We start from the raw sequence: 25,473 nt of genomic DNA, 5'->3' as shown, positions 1-25,473 counted from the left end.
AAAAATTCTACTTTGTGATAGGATTTAGTGATGTAGAATTGTTACACAGCTTAAGTTAAAGATGAAAAACATTGGAGATTGATTGGAATGCTGTTGCAGCTATCTAGTTTACAGGAGTGGTACGGAACAGCAGCCAACTATGGTGTCAAACATACCTCATTAGTAGTAAGCTCGTCCTGGGGCAGCTGAGGGGACATGATAGGAGACTGCTGGCTGGTTGGGGAGGTGGAGGAATGGCTTTGCTGTATGAGATCTGGCAAGAGGTGAATGCGGGTTGCAAAGCCATTACTCTCATGGTGGCTGGCACGCTTTAAGTCACCTGCGCTCTGTAGAAAAAACAGGCATACTTGTCTTGCTGAAGAGTTGCTTGAACACCTATCACCCTAGCAGTTAACTGGCAGAAGAATTAATGAAGCAAAGTTGGATTGTGCAAGTTTTATCTCAGCACAACCATTACTAACAAGCAAACAAATTTTGACATAACTATTTTAGTAGATACTGTAAATACTTCACATTACTCCAGGCAGAACATACACTGACTGCAATTTCAACAGTGCCAATAAAATATTGCACATTGAATATATATTCCCAATCTTTCCTTTTGAATGCATTTTTTGAATGTTGATAAGATCAGGGTTATAATTGTCACGGTAAAAATGACACATTTTGTAAACTTGATTTGATGCCCTGCAAGGTACTCAATATTGTAATATAAAGTGCTTGTAAGAATTATTGGAATAAAATTTAAAAGTAATATGAGAGTGTCAACATGCCTCATTAAATGTTGCCATTTTTACGAAAGGCTAACAATGAAGTTCAATGGAGATAAAAAGCTAGTTAATTCCTGACAGTTGCAAATGTGAGCTTTTAGTTAAAAAAAGTTAGAGTGGAAACACATTAATGGAGGCTTACAGACATGTTAGTTTCACTTAGAAACATCTTAAGATGGTGTCAGACTCGGGAATAAACATGTGCATTTCTAAGATTTTCAACTGCAGTCACTTCCTGTCCATCTAAAATCAGGGTATTTTACTGTTATGATGGACATCTGCAATGCATTCAAGAAAACTGCAGCAAAGATAAAAATGCCCTTTATTTTGGCTTAAAAATAACTGCCTGAAAAACTGATAAAATTATTTTGATTGCTGGCTATGATTGTTAAAAAAGCAAAAAATCAAGGGTAAATGAGAGCTTATGGGCAAGAGGCAGAATTTCCTGTCAGATACATTACCTGTCGAACAATTAAAGTGCCATCTTTAGAGGGAGTAACAGAAGTTTCAGTCAACAGCTCCAGATCATCACGAACTATCATTGTATTCACTGATTCAGTTTCTCCATTGCTCAGCTTTGACGACCTAATAAATAAAAGTCCACATATATACTGTATGTAATAGTGGGCAAGAGTTGGAAATCCATACAAATTATGGAGAAGGCATAAAATACAAGATCGAGCCTTGGATGGTTTATAGGCAACCATGCTGCTGACCATTTTCAGTTATTTCGACAATTATATGCTTTAATGGGGTCCAAGGACTGGGAGATTTGAGATGAATGGACACATACATTTCAAGGCATAAGGTTGTTGAAAATGATGCTGCAAAAGCACAGGATCCTGCATTCTTTTAATGGAAGCCAAGAGTACAAACTGTGTTAAGCTTCAATAAAACACCAGTTCACCTCAGCTGGAGAACAGTTGTCATTTCAGCTGGCAACCTTTCAAATATGCAGTCTATGTCTTGAGAGGGTGTAGAACAGTCTCAGCAAAAATGTAGCTGGTAAAAATTCTGTGGAGTGTGTTAAGTAACAGGGTATTGTCTCCTCAGAGCAGAGGTAATTTGGTGGGAATGTTCAAAACGATGAATGGTTTTGATTTGTTAAGTGTTTCCAGTGCTAGAAGGATTGATAATTGAAGGACACAGAATTTCAGGGGTTTTTTTTTTAAACAGAAGCACCAGACAGAACATGAGGAAATTATTGAAATAAAAAAAGCAACATTATGAGATCTGGATGTGGTGCTTGTAAGGATGGTGTGAAGATTCGGTATTAACTTTCAAAACAGAACTGATAAAATAAAACATCTGCAGATCAACAGCAAGTGTGGAATGAGTGGTATTTAGTGTGATGTCTCTGATAAAAAGCCATCACAAAAAAGATGGACTGAATGGTTTTATCTTGTGCTGACATTATTCTATTATTGACTAAATAATTCCAAAGTCAAACAACACAAATAACATTATATTACTTTCTCAATTACTTTTAACTAGGTCTACATACACTGCCCGAGCATCATCTGACATGGGTTCCGTTTCATCAGTTCCTTCTTGTTCCAAGTCCTCATCTTCTTCATCTGTGGTTCCTGATTCATCACTTGATGAAGAATAATCAGTAACTTTCTGAGGAGGTCGGGAATCATCTACAGCTCGGAGCTCTTTAGCCAAGGCAGCAAGATCCTGAAACTAAGAAACCAGGTCACTGGTCAAGTACTCACATTTGGCACTTAACCCAAAGCAAAACAATTACACATCAAACAATAGCCTGCAAAGTGTCAGGCTGAAAAATATCTCAATTGCTATAACACTTAAAAAATACAAGATACATTTACATAAGAAAAGAAAAATTCTCCTGAACTGATATTTAATTATTAAATCAAAATACACAGGGGAAGTCAAGTCAAATGTATAAATGGAAGATAAGAGTAAGACAATTGACTACATATTAAACATTCTAACCATCATTTGGCAAGAATAACAAAAAAAAACCAGATCTGAATACAAAGATAGATTTATACAAAAGTATTTTGGAAAAGAGTATTTAAATAAACAATTTTGTTATAACAATTTCTAAGCGATAGAGAAATTAAAGTATTTAGTTTATCAACTTTAGGCTTTTGATTTTAAAGCAACAAGTTTAAAAACTGATTGCATTTTTATTAATTCCCTTTCATAATTCATCCAAGCTAAATATTTTAGACTCGGCACACAGGACACATCACTAATCATACTACCAAATGCTGTTCTTTTTGTTCTCTTTGTCCATTTCCAAATTGTATCATTATAGGTGACAAGTTAGCATATAAAAACATGAACTACAAGGATAAAAAGGGAAATCTTTGGTTTTACATTTGGACATTATAAAATGATGTTCCTGTATCTTTACTACTGCACTAGACTATTTATACAAAATAAATTAACATTTTCCCAAGAAATTGAACAAGTTTGTTTTTCCAGAAAATTGGATTTTTGGATGTAGTGTATGGAGATAAAATCATTAGTATTGCAATAAATATAATTGTAATATTAATTGAAAAAACTATCACCCATCAAGATAGAAGTCAGGATATACTGTTTTATAACAAAATGGACACAATCGTATTTTAAAAACTAAAACCATAGCATGTAAAAGAGAAATGAAAGCATTCAACTAAAAGCATAAGCAGGCAAAGAGGAAAATGTAAATATAGCATAACTTACCACTTCCCCCTACAATATTCAACAGCCCAAATGAAAGAGCATGTGATGGGACCATGAGCCATATAAATGAGGTACAAAGAGGAAAAATATTTCATTGTATGCATGTCATTTATATTTACTAGTATATCACAGAATATATCTTGTATATGAATATTATAAATATATCTCCATGCGCATACAACCATTTAGAATTCTGCTTGGGTTATGGCTTTTTAAGGTCAAGAAAGTAGATAACGTATATTTTGGCGTAAGTCAACTCGTGAATCCCTAAATTATTTCTCAGAAAGGGGTGGGGGGTGGGGGGGTCAACTTCTATGCAGGATATACTTCTGAGACCTTAAATTCACCCAAAAAAACAGATTGATGTCAATTTGGCATATAAGTCGATGCTGGAAGCACCTCCCCACCCCCAACGCTGCCACTCCCCAACATCTCTCCACCACTGGACGCTGCCATAACCATTCCTACCTGAGACCCTGAGCTCGCTCTTGCCATTTCTGCCTGGTAGGCAGAGGTTCCTGCTCCTGTTGGGAGCACGATGTTGGTGCTCCAGCTCCATGAGTTGTCGTCATTGCTGCCTGGTAGGCTGAGGTGTTTTTTTTTACTTACTTAATTTACAGCTTTGTTACTTCCAAATGGGGTGTTTAAAAAAAATTTGGGTTGGTCCTGGGAGGCACGGACAGCCCGAAAAATGGGGTTCAATATATACGCCAGATATAACATAAAACCATTAAAATGAGGCTTAAAAAAAGTGGGGGGGGGGGTCAACCTATCTGTCAGTAGACGTACGCCGAAATGTACGGTATATTTTTCAATAACTATTCAAACACTAGTTGTATTTTAAATTTTAACATTTAAAAAAATTATACTCCATAGAAAATGTGTGCCAGAAAGCAAACAAATTTAATATGCATATTTCAATACACAAGAAAAAGCTATCAAGCTTTAAGGAACATACAGCTGGTCGGCTTGGCCTTAAGTCCTTTTTATCTTCTTGTTTTCTATTAATATTTTCATGGCGTTGAGATGGTGAACCCTCAGATTTTGATGAAGCTGTGAATAAAATAATTAAATTTAAAGCCTCAGCATTGAAATACAAAACAGATGTACGGACTTGAAAGGCCAACATGGCCTGTTTCCGCTCCGTAAATGGTTATATGGTTATATCCAGCAAGAAAATAAGCAAGTGTTTCTAAAAGTACACTGACAAATTTTGATTCCTTGTCAAATTTTGGGTCCTTCAAAGCTATGAAAGTAGGATTAATAATTGGGGGGCGGGGGGCGGTTGTGAGGTGTCAAAGACCGGTAGCGGCAAAAGACAAAAACCATTGGTAATGAGGCACATGACACTGGAGGAAACATTTGAAAAAGCCATCGAGGAGAATTTCTAGTGTTTGTTGATGCATTTATCTTCTTTTGTAAGCAGAGATTAAGTTTTTATTTTGTTAAGTACTAAACATTATTCCACGTGCGGTGTCACGTCGGCACTCAAAAACCCTGCTGTTGCTTGTTGTTTAACCGCTGATACAGGTATCTTGCTGATGCTACTGTGCTGCTTAGTTCCATCGTTCCGAAAACAAAAAAAAAGTCTGGTCCCAAGCGTTTCGGAGATGGGGTACTGTAGAAGAATGAATAGCTTTAAGCAACAACTATTAGTTAAATGCTCTGTTCCTTGTGGTATGAATTTTACTACTCTATAAATAGTGAGGTGCAGATCAAGGATGGATTGGTCACCTTCCAAAATTATTTAGATTACCAGCACACTTAAAAACACTAAATATGTAACATCACTATTCAAGAAAGAGAAAACCAAACTTTGTTTATCAGAAGAATGCTAAAATCCAATCAGATAGTAAATCCATAATTAGATGGTGTCAATAGTTTTATGAAAGAGAAACAAAGTTTAACAAATTTGATTTTGTTTTGTGAAGAAGCAACTAGCAAATATTTTGTTTCAAAGTTTGTAAAGATGTAATGGTTCAATAAACAGTTGAAAATCTACACAAGACAAAATGCAGCATTTACATGTATTTACAGTCAGACTGAATTCATAAATTCCTCAAGATCTTGAAGGATCATTGATTTTTGAACACCATGCAGGAGAAAGTTGCAAAACTGCACACTTTACAGAACAACATTTAATCACTGATGCCAATTTCTGGATTTACATGTTTAAATCCAAACAAGTTCTTCCCAGTTGTGCACTGTAACAGAATTAACAAATTTTGGACCAATGTGTCTTTCAGCTTTGATTTCTGATTGCTGCAATACTTGTATTCAACATACTGCAATGATAATTGGCCTGAACTCCAGAGGATATTTTAGAATTATCTTTCTAACTTGCTTTGTACGAAATATTAAGATTTGATAGTAAAGGACCAATAAATATTTAATTACAGAATAATTACTCAAACACGCTCATTTTAGAAGGTTAAAAATTGTGTTTCATTTCGATGACTAAGAGTATTTCTACATACTCTTTATTTTTCTTTCAAACCAAAATGTTTTTGAAGGAAGCTACTTTTTAAAGTGGTAATGAGCAATGAAGTGAATAATGTAATTGTAAAATGTAAAATCTCACTTCGTAGCCTATAACGTTCTCCAGATCCAGTTTGAGAGCCAGGATGAGATCCTGGCTGAGAGCCAGAGTTGCTGGAGCCTGAGGAGCTGCCACTGCCAGGTCTTGGTACCAGTTTCTCTACCCTTTCCCACAACAATCGGGGCTCTATATTGCTGCAGAAAGAGAAAGTAGTTAAATATGAAAATATTGCACTTCACATCTTCTGTGTATATTCACATAAATGATGATGTACAGGAAATGAACAAAAATGTGTATTTAACTGAAACATTTGGACCACTTTCACTGTCATCATTAGGGGTGTGTGGACCACATCGGGTAACATCAGAGGGGTGACACCAAAATGACTGTAGATAAAATTTTTATGCAGTGTTTCAGCAGAAATTTATTATTTTTTTATAAAAGTATCCCTGTAGTTATTTATGACATCAAAAACATTTTTCTTAAGCCCAGCTTTCATGTATCAATATACCTACAAGGCTAAAACTATACATAAATTTACTTTTTGAACCTTCTAATGCGTTCTGGTCAGAGCTGTCATTATTACCCAATTACAATGACGCTTCGAATCATGTGGTTTCATCTTCACACACTACAAGCATGCGCTGTTGTTTTTCTTGCTGCTGGTGTTTTTATAGTCGCTGCTTTTGTCAAATTTTCTGGTGTTTTAGTTACAATATTGTGGTCATTAGTATCTGTTTTCTTTTTTTAAATATTTTTATTAATTTGATTAAGAGAAATATTATTTTAGATATTGTCTACATATTAGTTACATAATTTTTATATATTGCAATACAAAATATGAATCATAAGCGATTTATACACTGTCTCGTACACAATGCATAAATAAAATGGAAATTCCCTTATAAAAACATCACCCCATTTTCTAATACTACAACATATTCATTGTTAGTTATCTAATTGGACTAATCTTTTCTACTTATACAGGAAAATAGAAAAAATGGAAAAAGACCCTCTCCCTCTTCTAATCCTACCCCTCCCACTAAACACATCAGCGAGTAATATGTAAAGAATTGAGTCTCTCCTCCCACATTGGACTGGAAAGTATTTGTTTTCTGATTGAATTTTCACTTTAACCACATGAAGCTACGTAAATGTAAATACATTTAGGCTGTGCATATAATATTGTAATTTAAAGGTGCAATTTCAATTTTCCTACTATTGGCATTACGTTCAGTGATATACGAAAATTACGATTTACAAGTAATATTTAGTACAGAAAACAGTACAAAGGATTCTGTATGGTCTGGTACAGGAGGAGGTCCATTGGGAGGGGGGAGGGGTGACACCAACCCAAGTGACCACTTTTATTTTTGAAATTATGAAATATTCCAGATAATGCACGTAAACAAGCCTGCTGCATCAATCCGCATGTGATGAATCAGATTCTCTGAATATCCAGTGCAGCATTTTCTCTACTTGAAGCAGTGGTTCTCAACTTTTTCTTTCCATTCACATACCACTTTAAGTATTTCCTATGCCAATAGGGGCTCTGGTATGTGAGTGGAAAGAAAAAGGTTTAAAAACCACTGTTTTAATCGTACCTAATTGACTCGTTATGTGCACGGTTTCATAACTCCAAAGGAAATGGGCCAATGACAATTTTTCTCAAGCAAAATATTTCAGTAACAATTGGGCCTAGAGCAGTGATTCTCAACCTTTCCCTCTCATATACCATCTTAAGCAATCCTTTACTAATCACAGAGCATCGAAGGCATCTGGATGACTTAAAGTGGTATGTGAGTGGAAAGAAAAAAGTTGAGAACCACTGACTTAAAGTAACAAAAAAGAAAAATCCTGACAGTTCTGAAACACAAAATAATCTGGGAAACTTTGCTTACTGTGCAGGTCTCTTGATGAACAAGGTTTCAAAAGGAATAGTTATTATAAAGTTTTCCTTTTTCTTCTTATTTTTCTAACATTCTTTCCCCTTTTGCTTGTATCAATCTAGTTATGAATAATGTAGATGTAGTTTTCAGCACCTAATTACAATATAATTTTGAGCTGTGCATTATTTCCCAGCAGAGGACAGAAAGAATTGGCAGGCAAAATGAGATATAGAGAAAACAGAACTTTCATTTTGTGTTTAATCTTCTCTGGAATAAATTCTAATGAATATCAAATGACAAATGGATGCTATCAATTTACCATAAAGAAAATCAAAAGGTGTCACTGCAATCCTATTTACTTGCTTCGATTTTATATACATTTTGCTCTCCTTGGGTGTCTGTGTACTTTGAAGTGAACATTTTGACTTACTGCCAAAATTAACAAACCTTTCCTTAAACACACACCTGTCTCTGACAGAATATAGAACAACACAGCACAGTCCAGGCTCTTCAGTCCTGGATATTGTGCCAACCCATATGTTCCTTCCTAAGAAAAAATGCTATTTTTCTTTCATCCATGTGTCTAAGTCTCTTAAATGCCCCCAATGTTTCAGCTTCCACCACCTTCCCCGGAAAGGCATTGCAGGCACCCACAGCTCTGTGTCCAAAAAAAACATACCCTGATGTCTTCTCTAAACTTCCCTCCCTTCACTTTTTACATGTCTGGTGTTTGCTGATCCTGCACTGGTAAACAGGTGCTGGCTGTCCACCTTATCTATGCCTCATAATCTTGTCTTCTTTCTTTGGCTTGGCTTCATGGACGAAGATTTATGGAGAGGGTAAATGTCCACGGCAGCGGCAGGCTCGTTTGTGGCTGACAAGTCCGATGCGGGACAGGCAGACACGGTTGCAGCGGTTGCAGGGGAAAATTGGTTGGTTGGGGTTGGATGTTGGGTTTTTCCTCCTTTGTCTTTTGTCGGTGAGGTGGGCTCTGCGGTCTTCTTCAAAGGAGGTTGCTGCCCGCCAAACTGTGAGGCGCCAAGATGCACGGTTTGAGGCGATATCAGCCCACTGGCGGTGGTCAATGTGGCAGGCACCAAGAGATTTCTTTAGGCAGTCCTTGTACCTCTTCTTTGGTGCACCTCTGTCACGGTGGCCAGTGGAGAGCTCGCCATATAACACGATCTTGGGAAGGCGATGGTCCTCCATTCTGGAGACGTGACCTACCCAGCGTAGTTGGATCTTCAGGAGCGTGGATTCGATGCTGTCGGCCTCTGCCATCTCGAGTACTTCGATGTTAGGGATGAAGTCGCTCCAATGAATGTTGAGGATGGAGCGGAGACAACGCTGGTAGAAGCGTTCTAGGAGCCGTAGGTGATGCCAGTAGAGGACCCATGATTCGGAGCCAAACAGGAGTGTGGGTATGACAACGACTCTGTATACGCTTATCTTTGTGAGGTTTTTCAGTTGGTTGTTTTTCCAGACTCTTTTGTGTAGTCTTCCAAAGGCGCTATTTGCCTTGGCGAGTCTGTTGTCTATCTCGTTGTCGATCCTTGCATCTGATGAAATGGTGCAGCCGAGATAGGTAAACTGGTTGACCGTTTTGAGTTTTGTGTGCCCGATGGAGATGTGGGGGGGCTGGTAGTCATGGTGGGGAGCTGGCTGATGGAGGACCTCAGTTTTCTTCAGGCTGACTTCCAGGCCAAACATTTTGGCAGTTTCCGCAAAACAGGACGTCAAGCGCTGAAGAGCTGGCTCTGAATGGGCAACTAAAGCGGCATGGTCTGCAAAGAGTAGTTCACGGACAAGTTGCTCTTGTGTCTTGGTGTGAGCTTGCAGGCGCCTCAGATTGAAGGGACTGCCATCCGTGCGGTACCGGATGTAAACAGCGTCTTCATTGTTGAGGTATTTCATGGCTTGGTTCAGCATCATGCTGAAGAAGATTGAAAAGAGGGATGGTGCGAGAACGCAGCCTTGCTTCACGCCATTGTTAATGGAGAAGGGTTCAGAGAGCTCATTGCTGTATCTGACCTGACCTTGTTGGTTTTCGTGCAGTTGGATAACCATGTTGAGGAACTTTGGGGGGCATCCGATGCGCTCTAGTATTTGCCAAAGCCCTTTCCTGCTCACGGTGTCGAAGGCTTTGGTGAGATCAACAAAGGTGATGTAGAGTCCTTTGTTTTGTTCTCTGCACTTTTCTTGGAACTGTCTGAGGGCAAAGACCATGTCAGTAGTTCCTCTGTTTGCGTGAAAGCCGCACTGTGATTCTGGGAGAACATTCTCGGCGACACTAGATATTATTCTATTTAGGAGAATCCTAGCGAAGATTTTGCCTGCAATGGAGAGCAGCGTGATTCCCCTGTAGTTTGAGCAGTCTGATTTCTCGCCTTTGTTTTTGTACAGGGTGATGATGATGGCATCACGAAGGTCCTGAGGCAGTTTTCCTTGGTCCCAAAAAAGCTTGAAAAACTCATGCAGTTTGACGTGCAGAGTTTTGCCGCCAGCCTTCCAGACCTCTGGGGGGATTCCATCCATACCTGCTGCTTTGCCACTTTTCAGTTGTTCAATTGCCTTATATGTCTCGTCCCGGGTGAGGACCTCATCCAGCTCTAGCCTTAGGGGCTGTTGAGGGAGATGGAGCAGGGCGGAATCTTGGACTGAGCGGTTGGCACTGAAAAGAGATTGAGGATGAGAATGAGGATGGAGATCTTGTCGCTGAGGAGGACTTTGCCGTCTGAGCTGCGCAGCAGGCTTTGGACTTGGGTTGAGGGGCCGTTCACAGCCTTTAGAGCCTCGTAAAAACCCCTGAAGTCGCCAATGTCCACGCTGAGCTGGGTTCGCTTGGCGAGGCTAGTCCACCACTCATTTTGGATCTCCCGGAGTTTGCGCTGAAGATGGCTGCATGCGCGACGGAAGGCTTGTTTCTTCTCTGGCCAGGACGGCTTTGTAAGGTGAGCCTGGTGGGCAGCTCGCTTCTTTGCCAGCAGCTCCTGGATTTCCTGGCTGTTTTCGTCAAACCAGTCCTTGTTTTTCCTGGAGGAGAAGCCCAGTACCTCTTCAGTGGATTGCAGTATGGTAGTCTTCAGCTGATCCCATCCTTCCACTACTACTTTCTTCCATCAAGCCTTTTTTTTAAAATCCACACTGCCAACGTTCCACTGATCCATGCCTCACGACTTTCTGGATGAATTTCTCATGGGGGTCCTTGTCATTTGCCTTACTAAAATCCATGTAGACCACATCTACTGCCCTACCCTCATCAATTCCTTTTGTTACTTCCTCAAAAACTCAATTAGACTTGTGAGGCACAACTTTCCCTTCACAAAACTATGCTGACTATCCTTGAGTAGACTGTACTTCTCCAAATGCTCATAGATCCTATCCTTAAGAATCATCTCCATTAGTTTACACACCACTGATGCAAGACTCACCAGTCTATAATTCCCAGGATTCTCCCTATTACCTTTTTTAAAAAAGGTGGCTACACTTGCCATTCTCCAAACCTCTGGCACCTTCCCTGCAGCCAAAGAGGATTCAAAGATCAGAGTTACTGCCCCAGCTAGTTCTTCTCTCACTGGGGTATATTGTCCCTGGCCCTAAGGACTTATCAATCCTTGATGTTTTTAAGAAGATCCAAGACTTCCTCTTCCTTAATCTCCTCATTGTCTAGCACACAGGCCTGATCAATTTCGACCTCAAGCTGATCAAGGTCTTTTTCTCTTGTGAATACTGATGCAAACAGTAATTTAGGACCTCCCCAACCTCTTCTGCCTCCAGGCATATGTTGCCTCCCTTTTCGCCCACTTCTTCATTCTTGTCATCCTGTTCTTCACATGCACATAGAACACCTTGGAGTTCTCCTTACTTCTACATGCCAAGGCTTTCTCATGATCCCTTCAAACTCTCCTGAGTCCTTTCTTAAGCGCCTTCATAGCTACTATATACTTCTCATGAGCCCTTCCTGTTTTCTGCTTTCAATATCTCACGCATGCTTCCTTCTTCCTCTTGACTACCTTCCTCATCTGTTTCATTAGCCATGGTTCCCCTTTCCTACCATCTTTTCCTTGTTCCAGTTGAACAAACCTATCTTGAACCCTGCACAAATGGTCCCTAAACTTCCTCCACATTGTTTCTGTGCTTTCACCCGTGAACATCTGTTTCCAATTTACTCTCGCTAGTTCCTGCCTCATCCCTTCATAATTAGCCCTTCCCCAGTGAAGCACTTTCCCAGTTTGACTGTTTTTATCCTTTTCCATAGCTAGTTGAAGCTAAGGGAGTTCTGCTCACTATCACCAAATGCTCCCTCACCTGACCAGGTTCATTCCCCAGAACTAGAGCTAATATGGCTTCTCCTCTTGTCAGCCGGTCCACATACTGTCCCAGGAATCCTCCTTAATGCACTTGACAAATTCACCCCCATCTATCCCTCTTGCAGTCATAGGTGCCAGTCAATATTGGGGAAGTTGAAATCATCCATAACTACAACTCTATTTCCCGTATCATTCCAAAATCTGCCTGCTTATCTGCTCCTCGGTATCCCGAGATCAATTGGGGGCCTACAGACTATTCCCAGCACAGTGACAGTTCCCTTCCTATTTCTGACTTTCATCCACACTGACTCAGTGGACACTCCCTCTGCAGTGTCTTCCCTAACAATAGCCGTGATACTATCCCTGACCAGTAATGCTACTTTCCCCCACCCCACCCCCCTTTTCTACCTCCCATCCTATTTAAAACACCTAAACCTCAGAACATGCATCAGTCAATCTTGCCCTTCCTCAGTAACGGCCACAACATCGTAGTTCCACATACTGATCCATGCTTTAAGTTCATCTCCTTTATTCCTAATACTCCTAGCATTGAAATAGACACATTTCAAACCATCTTACTAGTTACCTTTATGTTTTGTCCCCTGCCTATCTTTTCTCACCAACTGAGAGCACATAGTATCTTGCTTTTGTCTTTCTACCCGAATCTCTTCACTCACATTCTGATTCCCACCCCCCCTGCCAGGATATTTTAAACCCTCCCAAACAGCTTTAGCAAACCTGCCCGCCAGGATATTGGTTCCCCTCCAGTTCAGGTGCAGCTATCCTTTTTGTACAGGTCAGACCTTCCCCAGAAGAGATCCCAATGATCCAGAAATCTGAACCCCTGACCCCTGCACCAACTCTTCAACCATGCATTCATCTGCCACAACTTCCTGTTCCTACCCTATCTGGCACGTGGCACAAGCAGCAATCCTGAGATTATTACCCTTGAGGTCCTGTTTTTTAACTTCTTTCTTCACTCCCTATATTCCCGCTTCAGGACCTCATCTCTACACCTATTTATGTCATTAGTTTCTACATGGACCACGACATCCTGCTGCTCCCCCTCCCCCTCCAGAATGCTAAGAACTCGATTGGAGATGTCCCTGACCCTGGCACCTGGGAGGTCACATAGCATCAAATTTCGACATCTACAGCTTTGTATCCAATGTAGTTAACAATGCAAAACCATCTTTAAAAAAAAGAGGTGAAAGTTGGTCTAAGCACTTGGAAATTTGTTTACATGCAGTGTCTACAATTAGTGCACAAGATCATTTATTCATTAATTGCATATACTATTAAATTCAAACCTTGTGGAAGTTTTTGGACCACTCTGGCCACTTGGCTGAGAGTTAACTTGCAATGGAGAATCCCGACGAGACAAAACAGGGGATCGAGGTGTTGGTCTTGATGGAACCTAAATTAAAAAACAAAAGATGGATTATTCTACAATTCATATTTCAGATAAGCAAATGGTACCTAACGCTATTGAAAGAGACATTTGCATGAACTACATTCTAAATTAAATGTGTGTCCTAATTATATTTTTAAAATATTATCAAAATAATTTTTACTTGAATTCAAGTTGAAACTACAATTGCATTCTCCTCACACAAAAAAGTTAATCATATACAATTAGGTGAGGCTATGGGAGAAATCATTCATTCTGAATACACTGAGAACTTAAACTTGACATTGAATACAAAAAGTATTTGGGAGTTATTAAAGAACTTCGAAATTATGCTAGACACTTGTAAATTGATATTTTAAGTTCAAAATTCCACACTATTCTTGAAGTAGGACCATGAGCGAGTGCTAGCCATGGACACGCTGAACCCCGCCATCACCCTCCTGCTGGGGCTGATTATCCCCGGAACATGAGCGGCATCTGGTGGAATGACCTGGGCTCTGTCTTCTACCTGAGCGAGGCCAAGAACCTCACACTGAACGGCTGCTACCAGACGGCAGCGGAGGCGGCGGTGGGAGAGGCCGGGCCCAACAATCAAGCGCCAGCGATCGGCATCAGACACGGCACCAAGGAGCCGACCTTCACCATGTCCACTGTCCACTGTGTGGGCCAGAGGCTCCATTACGTCATGGGTCGGCCAGTACCTCATACTGGGCGATGGGCACCAGATTCTGAAGACCATGTGGCTGTTGAGATCTCCTATTGCCAGCCTACATGATGACTGGAAATCAACAAGGTGAGCCTTCACGTGCGAGATGTACTGTCTTGTCAACACTGATTAAATAGTAACAGATTTGGAAAATAAAAAAAAATTAAAATAAAAAAAAAATTCCACACTATTTTTAACCTATATCATTCCATATAGATAAGGAGCAAAACTATTTATCTTCCATTATACATGCGAAATAACTGAGATTTACTTGTTAATTATTTCTTGATGCATCTCAACAAGTATAATTACAGTCTTATGCAGATATTTTTCAGGGACATTCTTTGAAAATCAACAATTTCCTGGAATAAATGTCAGGAGCTTCCAAAGGCTGGGATTATTCTCAGAAAATTTCAAAGAAATTTCAGTTTTTATCCAATGTCCACAGCATAGGCTGAAAATTTAATCAAAAGGAGATGTCATGAGAAAATATGGAACAAATTGTGCATGATTTAAATATCTACCTGTGATTCCATGGGCCTATGTGATACAATGGGATTAGCTTCAGAACTTCCATTGGAAAATGATTCTGATCTTAAAGGCACTGGAGGTTCCAAAATTTTGCTATTTTGTTTTGATTGTGCTTGAGGTGAGCCCTGGTTATTCTTCTTGAGCCTTTCATCAACCTAGGTACAAGATTAAGGTTAGATTCACTAATTACCACATAAATTGAATAGAAATGGCACTATTAAAATTAATGAATACGAGCAGAATTTTAATGATACTGCAATGTATACCTCCTTAGTTTCAAAGATCTGCAAAATCCCTCGCCCAATTTAGTGATGTTATCAAAGGAAATGATGGGAAAGCTGGAATTATTCTGTAATGTTGGATTACAGAAGGGAAAGTCATATTCAGCAGCCTCTGCTACATGTTTGATTCATGAACAAAGACAAGATTAAGATTGGCTATGTGGCTCTCCATTGTTGAAAAGACTATCACCTTCTTTAATCTCTCAGAATATGGTTAACTCCTTGAGTCCTCTGCACTGGAGTGGAGAAGAGGGGCAAAAAAAAAAGAAACAAACAATAAAGTGAGTCAGGCATTGCCTCATTACATTATCCAGTAACCAATAGAGGTTGGGAGAGATTTCCAGTAGTCTGGCAGAAACTATATTCACACACAAGGCATACCAAGTGGAATGGCTGATTCACTTTCCGGAAAGCTAACAATCAAGCAAATTGTATTTTATAATCAACTCTTCTTAACTATTGCATTTACTTACTACTGTGCACTTGCACTTACTGTGGGTGAAGAATGATATCTTTCAAACTATAACTGGATCCACAGTTGCTGGATAGGTCTGGTCTTATTTGGAGGACAGATTACTGGGGTATGGAGTGTAGTGGTAAACTAGCAATGGAATATAATATTTGGCAGTACTTTGCAATAATTAAATGCAACATCTGGCCTGAGGTCAAACAAAATTAGAAAGCTACTGATTCTATCACCTTCCTTGGTTAGAGGATCAATATTCCCCCAGTCTATCATTTAAGGTGATGGATCAGAACAGTTTGCAAGCAGCAACTTCACTGTCCGTGATCAAAGGGAGTTCAATAACCAAGTTTGACCACTAAAAATGGGATGAGTGACCGCCATCAAGAAAAAGAGAAAAGTGACAAAAAAAGTTATGGCATCTAATTGCTCTTTAGCATTTTAATTTCAAGTAGAAAATAATGATTTCAACTATAAATCTCATACAAATTGAATGATAGCTGTAAATTTCTTTATAACCATATAACCGTTTACAGCACGGAAACAGGCCATGTCGGCCCTTCAAGTCCGTACCGGTTCACTTGAACAACTCCATTAGCTCCTCCGCAAACTCCTGAGGAAGTAGAGGCGTTCTTCATGATGCCATTGGTGTGTATTTTGCCCATTATTTTTCGTAGAAAACATGGTAAAATTAGTTTTATGCACAAAAGTGCTGGACGAACTAAGCAGGTTTTACAGTGTTCACAGGAAGCAAAGATTTTTCACCACTTTCAGGCCCAAGTCCATCATCAAGGTAAGAAGAAAAAACAGACAGACACCTGAATAAAAGGGCGGGGGAGGAGGAAACAAGGGCAGGATGAGGAGCACAGGCCAACAGACGAGGTCATAGGTGATTCTCGGCGGGTGAGCAGGTTTAAAAAGAGGCTAAGTGATAGGGATAACACTGAAAGGAGAGAGAAGAGGTTGGGGAGCAGGAGGAAAGGAGACAGAGGGATAGGGAGAGAGAGAGAGAGAGACAGACAGACAAGGGAGGGGCCTAATGGAAATCTGATTGGAGGGTGCTCAGACAGAAGATTAGGGTTATTCCTCCAATTTTCAGGTGGCCTCAGTTTAGCAGTGCACAAGGCCATGGACAGATGTCAGTGTGGGAATGGTGCATGGAATTGAAATGGTTGGACACCGAGAGGCCCCTGCTACTGTAGCAGACAGAGTGAAGACCCTCAACAAAACCATCTCCCAGTCACTCCGACATAGAGGAGGTCACCATGGGAGCACATGATGCAGTTGATGACCCTGCTGATTTCACCAGTGGTGGCTTCACTTGGAAGGACTGTTTGGGGCCTCCAAATGATGGTGAGGATGAAAATGTAATAGCATTTCCTGCGGTCAAAGGGGAAGGTACCAAGGGGGGAATTAATGGGAAGGTGTGAGTAGACAAGGGCCCACGAAGGGAGAAGACCCTGCAGAAGGCAGAAAGGGGAGGAAAGGGGAATATGTGCCTGGTAATAGAAGGTGATGGAAGGTATGGAGATAATATGTTGGATGCAAAGGCTGGTGGGTTAGCAGCTAAGGACAAGGGAAATCTTGTGCTTGTTGTATCTTGGGGCAGAGAGATCTGCGGAAGATAGAGATATAGAAAGGGCTGTGTTGATGGTAATAAAGGGATGGCCCCATTTTCTTTGAAGAATGAGAATATCTTGGATGATCTGGAATGGGAAAATTTCATCCTGGGAGCAGATGTAACAGAGACAAAGAAATAAAATCCTTACAGGGAACTGGGCGTGAAAAGGTGTAGTCAAGATAAATGTGGGAGTTGGTTGGTTTGTACAAAATAAAGAGAAACTTGTCCGTGAACTACTCTTTGCAGATGATGCCGCTTTAGTTGCCCATTCAGAGCCAGCTCTTCAGCGCTTGACGTCCTGCTTTGCGGAAACTGCCAAAATGTTTGGCCTGGAAGTCAGCCTGAAGAAAACTGAGGTCCTCCATCAGCCAGCTCCCCACCATGACTACCAGCCCCCCCACATCTCCATCGGGCACACAAAACTCAAAACGGTCAACCAGTTTACCTATCTCGGCTGCACCATTTCATCAGATGCAAGGATCGACAATGAGATAGACAACAGACTCGCCAAGGCAAATAGCGCCTTTGGAAGACTACACAAAAGAGTCTGGAAAAACAACCAACTGAAAAACCTCACAAAGATAAGCGTATACAGAGCCGTTGTCATACCCACACTCCTGTTCGGCTCCGAATCATGGGTCCTCTACCGGCACCACCTACGGCTCCTAGAACGCTTCCACCAGCGTTGTCTCCGCTCCATCCTCAACATCCATTGGAGCGCTCACACCCCTAACGTCGAGGTACTCGAGATGGCAGAGGTCGACAGCATCGAGTCCACGCTGCTGAAGATCCAGCTGCGCTGGATGGGTAACGTCTCCAGAATGGAGGACCATCGCCTTCCCAAGATCGTATTATATGGCGAGCTCTCCACTGGCCACCGTGACAGAGGTGCACCAAAGAAAAGGTACAAGGACTGCCTAAAGAAATCTCTTGGTGCCTGCCACATTGACCACCGCCAGTGGGCTGATAACGCCTCAAACCGTGCATCTTGGCGCCTCACAGTTTGGCGGGCAGCAGCCTCCTTTGAAGAAGACCGCAGAGCCCACCTCACTGACAAAAGGCAAAGGAGGAAAAACCCAACACCCAACCCCAACCAACCAATTTTCCCTTGCAACCGCTGCAATCGTGTCTGCCTGTCCCGCATCGGACTGGTCAGCCACAAACGAGCCTGCAGCTGACGTGGACTTTTTACCCCCTCCATAAATCTTCGTCCGCGAAGCCAAGCCAAAGAAAAAGAAAGACAAAATATCAGTAGAGAGTTTGTTGGCTGCCATGGAGATAGAGAGATTGAGAAGGGGGAGAGTGCTGCCAGAGATGGACCAAGTAAATTTGAAGTCAGCGTGAAATTTGTAGCGAAGAAGATAAAGTAGGCAAACTCATTCTGGGTGCATGAGGCAGCACCAATGTAATCATCAGCGTAGTGGAGGAAGAACTAAGGAGCCTTGCCCGTGTAAGCTTGTAGCATGGGTTGCTCCACAAAACCAACAAAAAAGATAGGCATACCTGGGACCAATTACTACCACTTTGGCATGGAGTAAGTGGGATGAGTCAAAGGAGAAGTTATTGAGGGTGAGAACAATTTCTGCCAGGTGAAGGAGGGTAGTGGTGGAGGGGGACTGGCTGAGTAAGAAACAAAGGCGTGCAGAAGTGGTGAATGCGGGCTCAATTTAACATAAAGAATTTGGACAGGCACATGGATGGGAGGGGTATGGACTGGGTGCGGGTCAGTGGGACTTGGCAGAAAAAGATTTTGGCACAGACTGGAAGGGTCGAAGGGCCTGTTTCTGTGCTGTAATGTTCTATGGTTCTAAAGGGCCTTGAGACCTTTGGGATGAAGGATAGAGGTGTTTCAAGATTGGATGCCCACAGTAAAATTTATTTCTTTTACCTCCCTATTCCTATCTGTTGCTTCAAAGTGAGGCTTGGGTTCCGGCACGTGGTAAGATTTATTCCTTTCCTGCTGTCGATGGTCATGTTGAAGTGACAGAAGGTAAGCTTGCTCTTGCTGTAACTGACGCTGTAGTCTCTCAGCCTGTCGTTGCTCCTCCATCTCACGCCATTTGTACTCCTTTAACAAAATGGCTCATACAAGTTAAAAAGTTGCTTGTGACATCAACAAATTTACACAGTTTACACGACAGAATGTGTAAGCAATTCTAGCTGCGAAATGTCTGCGTAGGTAACTTCTGCATATCAAAAGCCAAAAACATTCAAAATTTACAATAACTACTAATTTGGAGGCTAAAATGCTGCAGATTCACAAAGAAAAAATTGAAGTTAGAGGTGACAGCTCCAGTTAAATATGCATCAAGAAATTCACATCCAACTCACATGTGCACATTTCCTGTTGAGTAGAAAATCAGGGTATGTACCAGAAACTAATCAAATTGCCAGCCACAAAAATATACCGAGCTACTGACAGATTAGATGGCTTTCAAATTTAGGGTTCATATTCAATTTCAGTTTATATCAATTTGGCCTGCAATTGGTTGCAAAATAAACAGTTTTGTTTTTGATTATCAAAAGCAAGATGACAAAACTACAAGTGCAAAATATTTGTATATGGATATTTAGTTCTTCACATTGAAACATATTAAACTTGCTCCCTTAAACAATTTCATAAATTACTCAAAGTTTTAATTTATGCCCATTTCTCCCATTTTAAACACCCATAATATTGTCAGGGATGAACTATGCTGTTATACCATGTCTAACTTAATACAAATATAACTTGACAAAACATTATTGCTGGTTCAGGAGTGGAAGGAAATGAAATTTAATGTTTTATTCCCTCTCAAAATCATAGGATCATATGGCCCAATAACAGGCCCTTCAACCCACTGTGTCCTTGCTGATTAATTGCCCATTTATAACAATCCTCTGTTTACTCTCCCCATGTTCCCATCAACTCTCTCCAGGTTCTCCCACTCACTTACACACTAAAGTTAATTTATAATAATCAATTAGACAAGGTCTCCGGTCAAGAGAGAAAAATTGATAAATTAACTACATTTGTAATTTTTAAATAATTTTGATTTCTGGAAAACAAATTTATTTGAGGGAGCGCACTACATTTAATTACATTTATAATAAAAAGCATATCAACAACAAATGTGTGTCTAAACTTTGCTTGACAATTTAGGACCAACTCTGCTAAATTAAAATCAATGCAAGAATCCACTGACTGTGGATGTCTAAGCAACACAGCTACTCTGTCAATACAGAGTAGGAGCTGGCAGCTACATCAATAACACACCAAATTGAAATTACCAACAACATGGCCTGTTCTTGTAGCAATTGCTGCTGAAGAATCTCCAAATGACGTTGTTCCTCTTCCAACTGACGTCTGATGTACTCCTGTTGCAAAATTACACAATAGTGCATGAGCAATATACCATGTTTAAGCTCGGAAGTACTTCTAACTTCATTTCTCAAGCACCAACATAAAAATTCAAAACTAAGCTCAGCCACCTAATAACCAAGACCAATAAATACAATTAGCAAATGACCACCTTTCATTTAGTTAAAACTGATATATTTTTGACAACTGTTGTGTTTAGTTCATATGTAGCCTTCAATGTCTTTCTTCAATAGCACCAAAATGCTGAAGGCATGTGCATGAACTCCCAGTCAAGAAATTAACTTGAATAGAAAATTATTCCAAATTCCATTGTTGAATCAGTCAAGCTCAAAAAATTTTAGTGAAACACAAAATATAATTTCCTTGAATACATATCAATTGTGATAATGGCTTTGTTCTGCAACAATTCAAATAAAACTGAAATCAAGTCAAGCAATCGCATCACACGAGTTTTCAGGTGAAATATGCAGCTAATATTGACACCCCTTGTGCTTAAATTAATGTTCATATCTAAAATGCAATTGTGTTCAACTGCTTTGAACTTGAGGAGCCTAGGAATATACTTCTTCAGGGAGGGCCCACTAAGGGGCCTACCAGGTGTGAATTTTGGAGAGGAAGGACTTTGCTAAGCCAAAAGGCCAAAGGTGCAGCTTTATATTAAAATAATCGAAGCAGCAGAAGATGACAGCTGATGGACCACAGCTGTAAAATGTTGGAGCTGATGGTTATGGATTTAAATAATTTTAATTTCATCTTCCATAATAGACCTCCAGTTCAAGGAAAGTCAGAAAATTAATATAGAGTCAATAAGATCTGAACATTAAATGCATGCCTCAAAGATTGGTGCAAGAAAAACAAGATTCAAAACACGGGGGTACTTTCTTTGGCAGAGAGAGAAAGAGGAGCTACTTCATTGAGATGGACTTCATTTGAATAGGGCTAGTTCCACTATCCTAACAAATAGAATGATTATGGAATGTATCTAAGATTTTTAACTAAATAGTCGGGTGGGTAGGAACAAAGGAGGGTACCAGTAAGGGCAAAATAAAGATCGAACAAAGCAACAATGCAGGTTGCAAAATCAATCATGGGAACTAGATCACGAAGGCACAGAGCATGCAAACTATGAGTATTCCTCCAATTACTTTTAAAGATAAAAGGTAAGTCTCTTTATCTGAATGAATGCAGAATTTAACTGAAAATATTTAGGTTAATGGTACAGAAAAAGTGCTACAATCTACCATAAATTTCGGCATACAAATCGAGTTGTGCAATCCTAAAATCTCTCCAAAATTTGGGAGGGGTTGACTTATTTGGTAGATATACTTTTGAAACTTTAAAATCAGCTGAAAAACCACTCCATTCCAATTCAGCATACAAGATGACCCTTGAAAAATTGATTTGATGTATAAGTCAACCCTTGAAAAACAAAAGAAAACCTGACTAGAACAGATTTTCATTGAAATTTTTATTGAAAACCACACATTTAAGACTCTCACATTTAAAATCACTCTCGCCATCATCCTCTGAGGCAAAGATCGCTGCAAGCACATCCATACTCTCACTGTTTAAACAGTCATACGGGTCCCAGTCTGTATCTGATGAGGCAACTTCAGATTCGTCTTCAGTGTCTCACAATAAATCATCTTCCATGCCATCAATTGCACAAGAGATACGGTACTTTTAAAATGATTTTATTAGTCTCTAACTTTGTCTCATACCTTGAGCATGAAGACACACAGCACATCAAGTGATGCAGCACACATTGCCCCACCTTTTGTGAACGATTTTTCTGCACTTAACATGTATTCCATTCCTCACGCATATGGTCTTTGAATAGTTTGTTCAAGCGGACATTGAGAGGTTGCAATTTAGATGCCAAACCACCCGGGATAACTGCCATGTCAGCATTATGTAGTCCTAATCTACTTTTAGCGTTCTCAGTTAAGTGGCTACGAAACATATCCCAGACCAGCAAACTTCCTTTCTTGCATAAGCCACCTGCTCACATTTTCTATCCATAGTTCCACACCATTTTCATCCATCAATCCTTTTTCATGAAAATGTACAAAAATACCTGCAGGGAATTTTTTTTTAGGTTTAACTTTGCATTTGAAGATTACTATGGGTCTTAACTTTGTCCCATCGGCTGTGAAAGATAACACCACCGTAACCTGGTCCTTCCATTCCACTGTTCTATTGCCTTCCATGTCAAAATTCATGGGGGTTTTGTCCACGTTTCCAATATTTGCCAATGCAAACTTGTGTTTCTGCCAGTTACGCATGATAAACTGGTGAAAATTTACAACTTATTGATCAAGATCTTTTGGTCGTTTCTGTGCAATTTTTGTTTATTGTCATAATATCAGATTTTTCTTGTTCATGAAACAGTTGCACCAGCCTCTGTAGCTTCAAAATCATCACTGAATTCTGGGTGTGACTTTGCCTCTATTGTTGTGCAAATGTTCTTATTTTATTTTAAGTGATTCTCTGTAGCAATTTTGCCTCTGTTCACTTACCCATTCTGCAACGTGATTTTCCAACTCTGGTCAAAAAGTGATTCCTCCTCTCATCGAACATTGTCTTTTTGGTATTTTTCTTAAAGTCTTCTTTCTTTCTCCAATCTCTTACCAACTTATATATCAGATTTTTCTGCAGTAGGGCAGTTGTTGGTTTTCTTGGCCATTTCTATCACTTTTACTTTAAAACTCGCTTCATACTTTCATTGTTTTGATGGAGCCTCCATGATAACAATCATCTCCAGCCAACAGATCAATCATTTTGTTTTTGGGGGGTTGACTTGCAAGCAGACAAATGCCAAGATCTCAGACATTGAGATTTTTGGGGGGTAGACCTATAAAACCCTTAAAATGAGGCTGAAAAGGGGGGTGGGGTGGGGCGGGGGTTTTCGACTTATCTACCAAAATATAACTGGTAGTAATTTTTGCATAGTTGTAATTGCAAAGTGCCAAAGAAGGCTTAGAATCAGTAAAATAGAAAAAAAGGGGTTCTTAGAGATTATATCTGGAGAGACAGGGTCAGATCAGGAATACTCAACATGGGTTTGGGCGTAGAAGGTTATGTTTGACCAATCTTGTTGAATTTTTTTGAAGAGGTGATTAGGAATGTTGATGGAGGATAAAGCAGTGGATGTTGTCTATATAGACTTTAGTAAGGCCTTCAACAAGGTTCTGCAGGGAAGGTTAGTTAGGAAAGTTCAGGTGCTAGGTATTAACTTTGAGATAGTCAAATCGATTCAACAGTAGCTGGAAGGGAGAAGCCAGAGAGTCATAGCAGATAACTGATTGTCAGGCTGGAGGTCGGAAACAAGTGGTGTGCTTCAGTGTTCTGTATTGGGTACCTTGCTGTTTGTCATTTACATTAATGATCTGGATGATGGGGTGGTAAATTGGGTTAGTAATAAATATGCAGATGATACTAAAATAGGTGGAATTGTGGATAATGGTTTTCAAAGATTGCAAAAGAATTTGGACTGTTTAGAAGAGTGGGCTGAAAGATGGCAGATGGAGTTTAATGCTGAGAAGTGTGAAGTGCTTCATTTTGGAAGGAATGAAACAGGACATACATAGTAAATGGGAGGGCATTGAGGAATGCAGTGGAGCAGAAAGATCTAGGAATAATGGTTCATCGTTACCTGAAGATAGAATCTCATGTGGATAGGATGGTGAAGAAGCTTTTGGTATGCTGGCCTTTATAAATCAAATATAGGAGTTGAGAAGTGAAGTTGAGACTGTTCAAGGCATTGGTGAGGCCAAATTTGGAATTCTGTGTGCAATTCTTGTCACCGAATTATAGGAAAGATATCAACAAGGTAGAAAGAGTGCAGAGAAGATTTACAAAAATGTTACCTGGGATTCAGAATCTACATTACAAAGAAAGATTGAGCAAATTAGGTCTTTATTCCTTGGAGTGTAGAAGGTTGGGGGGGGGGGGGGGGTGGGATTTGATTAAGGTTAAGATTATGAAGGGAATAGATAGAGTTGATGTGGATAGGCTTCTTCCCTTGAGGGTAGGAGAGATTGAAACAAGGGGTCATGAGTTAAGAATTAAGGGGCAAAAGTTTTGAAGTAATATGCGGGGGAACTTCTTCACTCAGAGAGTGGTGGCTATGTGGAATGAGCTTCTGGGAGAAGTAGTGGTGGCAGAGTCCATTTTATCATTTAAGGAAAAATTGGATAGAATGGGAGGGGAATGGAGGGTTATGGGCAAGGTGCAGGTAGGTTAGACTAGAGGAGAGTACTTGGTTTGGTGCGGATTAGAAGGGCCGAGATGGCCTATTTCCGTGCTGTAATTGTTATATGATGGATTTAGTGGCTGCAGTTTCTCACCCTCCATAATTTCATATGTCCTGCAAAGTTCTGGAAATTGTAGGTAGTACCTGGACCTTTGAAAAATAGACAGGAAATGAGAACTGCATTCCATTTAGCTTGATATTAGTTGAGGACGAAATGCTGGAATCACTACAGGAAGTGAAAGAAATAAAAAGTTTGGGCAGAGTCAATGTGGATTTATCAAAGGGTAATCATTTTTGATAAATCTACAAATTTTGTAACAGAATAAATAAGAGGTAACCAGTGATGTGTTATATTTTGATTTTAAGAAGCCTGTCCCATAAAGATACTCTTCTTCTTCTTTGGCTTGGCTTCGTGGACAAAGATTTATGGAGGGGTAAATGTCCATGTCAGCTGCAGGCTCGTTTATGGCTGACAAGTCCGATGCGGGACAGGCAGACACAGTTGCAGGGGAAAATTGGTTGGTTGGTGTTGAGTTTTTCCTCCTTTGTCTTTTGTCAGTGAGGTGGGCTCTGCGGTCTTCTTCAAAGGAGGTTGCTGCCCGCCGAACTGTGAGGCGCCAAGATGCACAGTTTGAG

At 40.2% G+C, this 25,473-nt stretch overlaps 1 protein-coding gene across 6 annotated transcripts in view; it reads right to left on the bottom strand.

Moving 5' to 3' along the window:
• LOC138739298 (mitogen-activated protein kinase kinase kinase kinase 4) overlaps nucleotides 1–25,473 on the bottom strand; it is a 307,756-nt gene that overhangs the window by 34,992 nt on the left and 247,291 nt on the right. For 4 of the 6 annotated variants that reach the window (XM_069891073.1, XM_069891074.1, XM_069891076.1 and 1 more), the window contains 9 exons: nucleotides 20,492–20,578; nucleotides 19,110–19,289; nucleotides 14,850–15,011; nucleotides 13,519–13,625; nucleotides 6,052–6,203; nucleotides 4,429–4,523; nucleotides 2,275–2,456; nucleotides 1,232–1,355; nucleotides 156–326 (listed from right to left, as the gene is read on the bottom strand). In XM_069891073.1, the coding sequence (XP_069747174.1) occupies nucleotides 156–326; nucleotides 1,232–1,355; nucleotides 2,275–2,456; nucleotides 4,429–4,523; nucleotides 6,052–6,203; nucleotides 13,519–13,625; nucleotides 14,850–15,011; nucleotides 19,110–19,289; nucleotides 20,492–20,578 (1,260 nt within the window). The remainder of the gene's footprint in view (nucleotides 1–155; nucleotides 327–1,231; nucleotides 1,356–2,274; nucleotides 2,457–4,428; nucleotides 4,524–6,051; nucleotides 6,204–13,518; nucleotides 13,626–14,849; nucleotides 15,012–19,109; nucleotides 19,290–20,491; nucleotides 20,579–25,473) is intronic. The other 2 variants (XM_069891075.1, XM_069891078.1) reach the window with 1 other exon arrangement.

This window comes from Narcine bancroftii, chromosome 7 (assembly GCF_036971445.1).
Source record: "Narcine bancroftii isolate sNarBan1 chromosome 7, sNarBan1.hap1, whole genome shotgun sequence".
In the NCBI taxonomy this organism is placed as follows: Eukaryota; Metazoa; Chordata; class Chondrichthyes; order Torpediniformes; family Narcinidae; genus Narcine; species Narcine bancroftii.
Note: the sequence above shows the minus strand (reverse complement) of the source record. Positions and strands in the feature narration are given on the sequence as shown.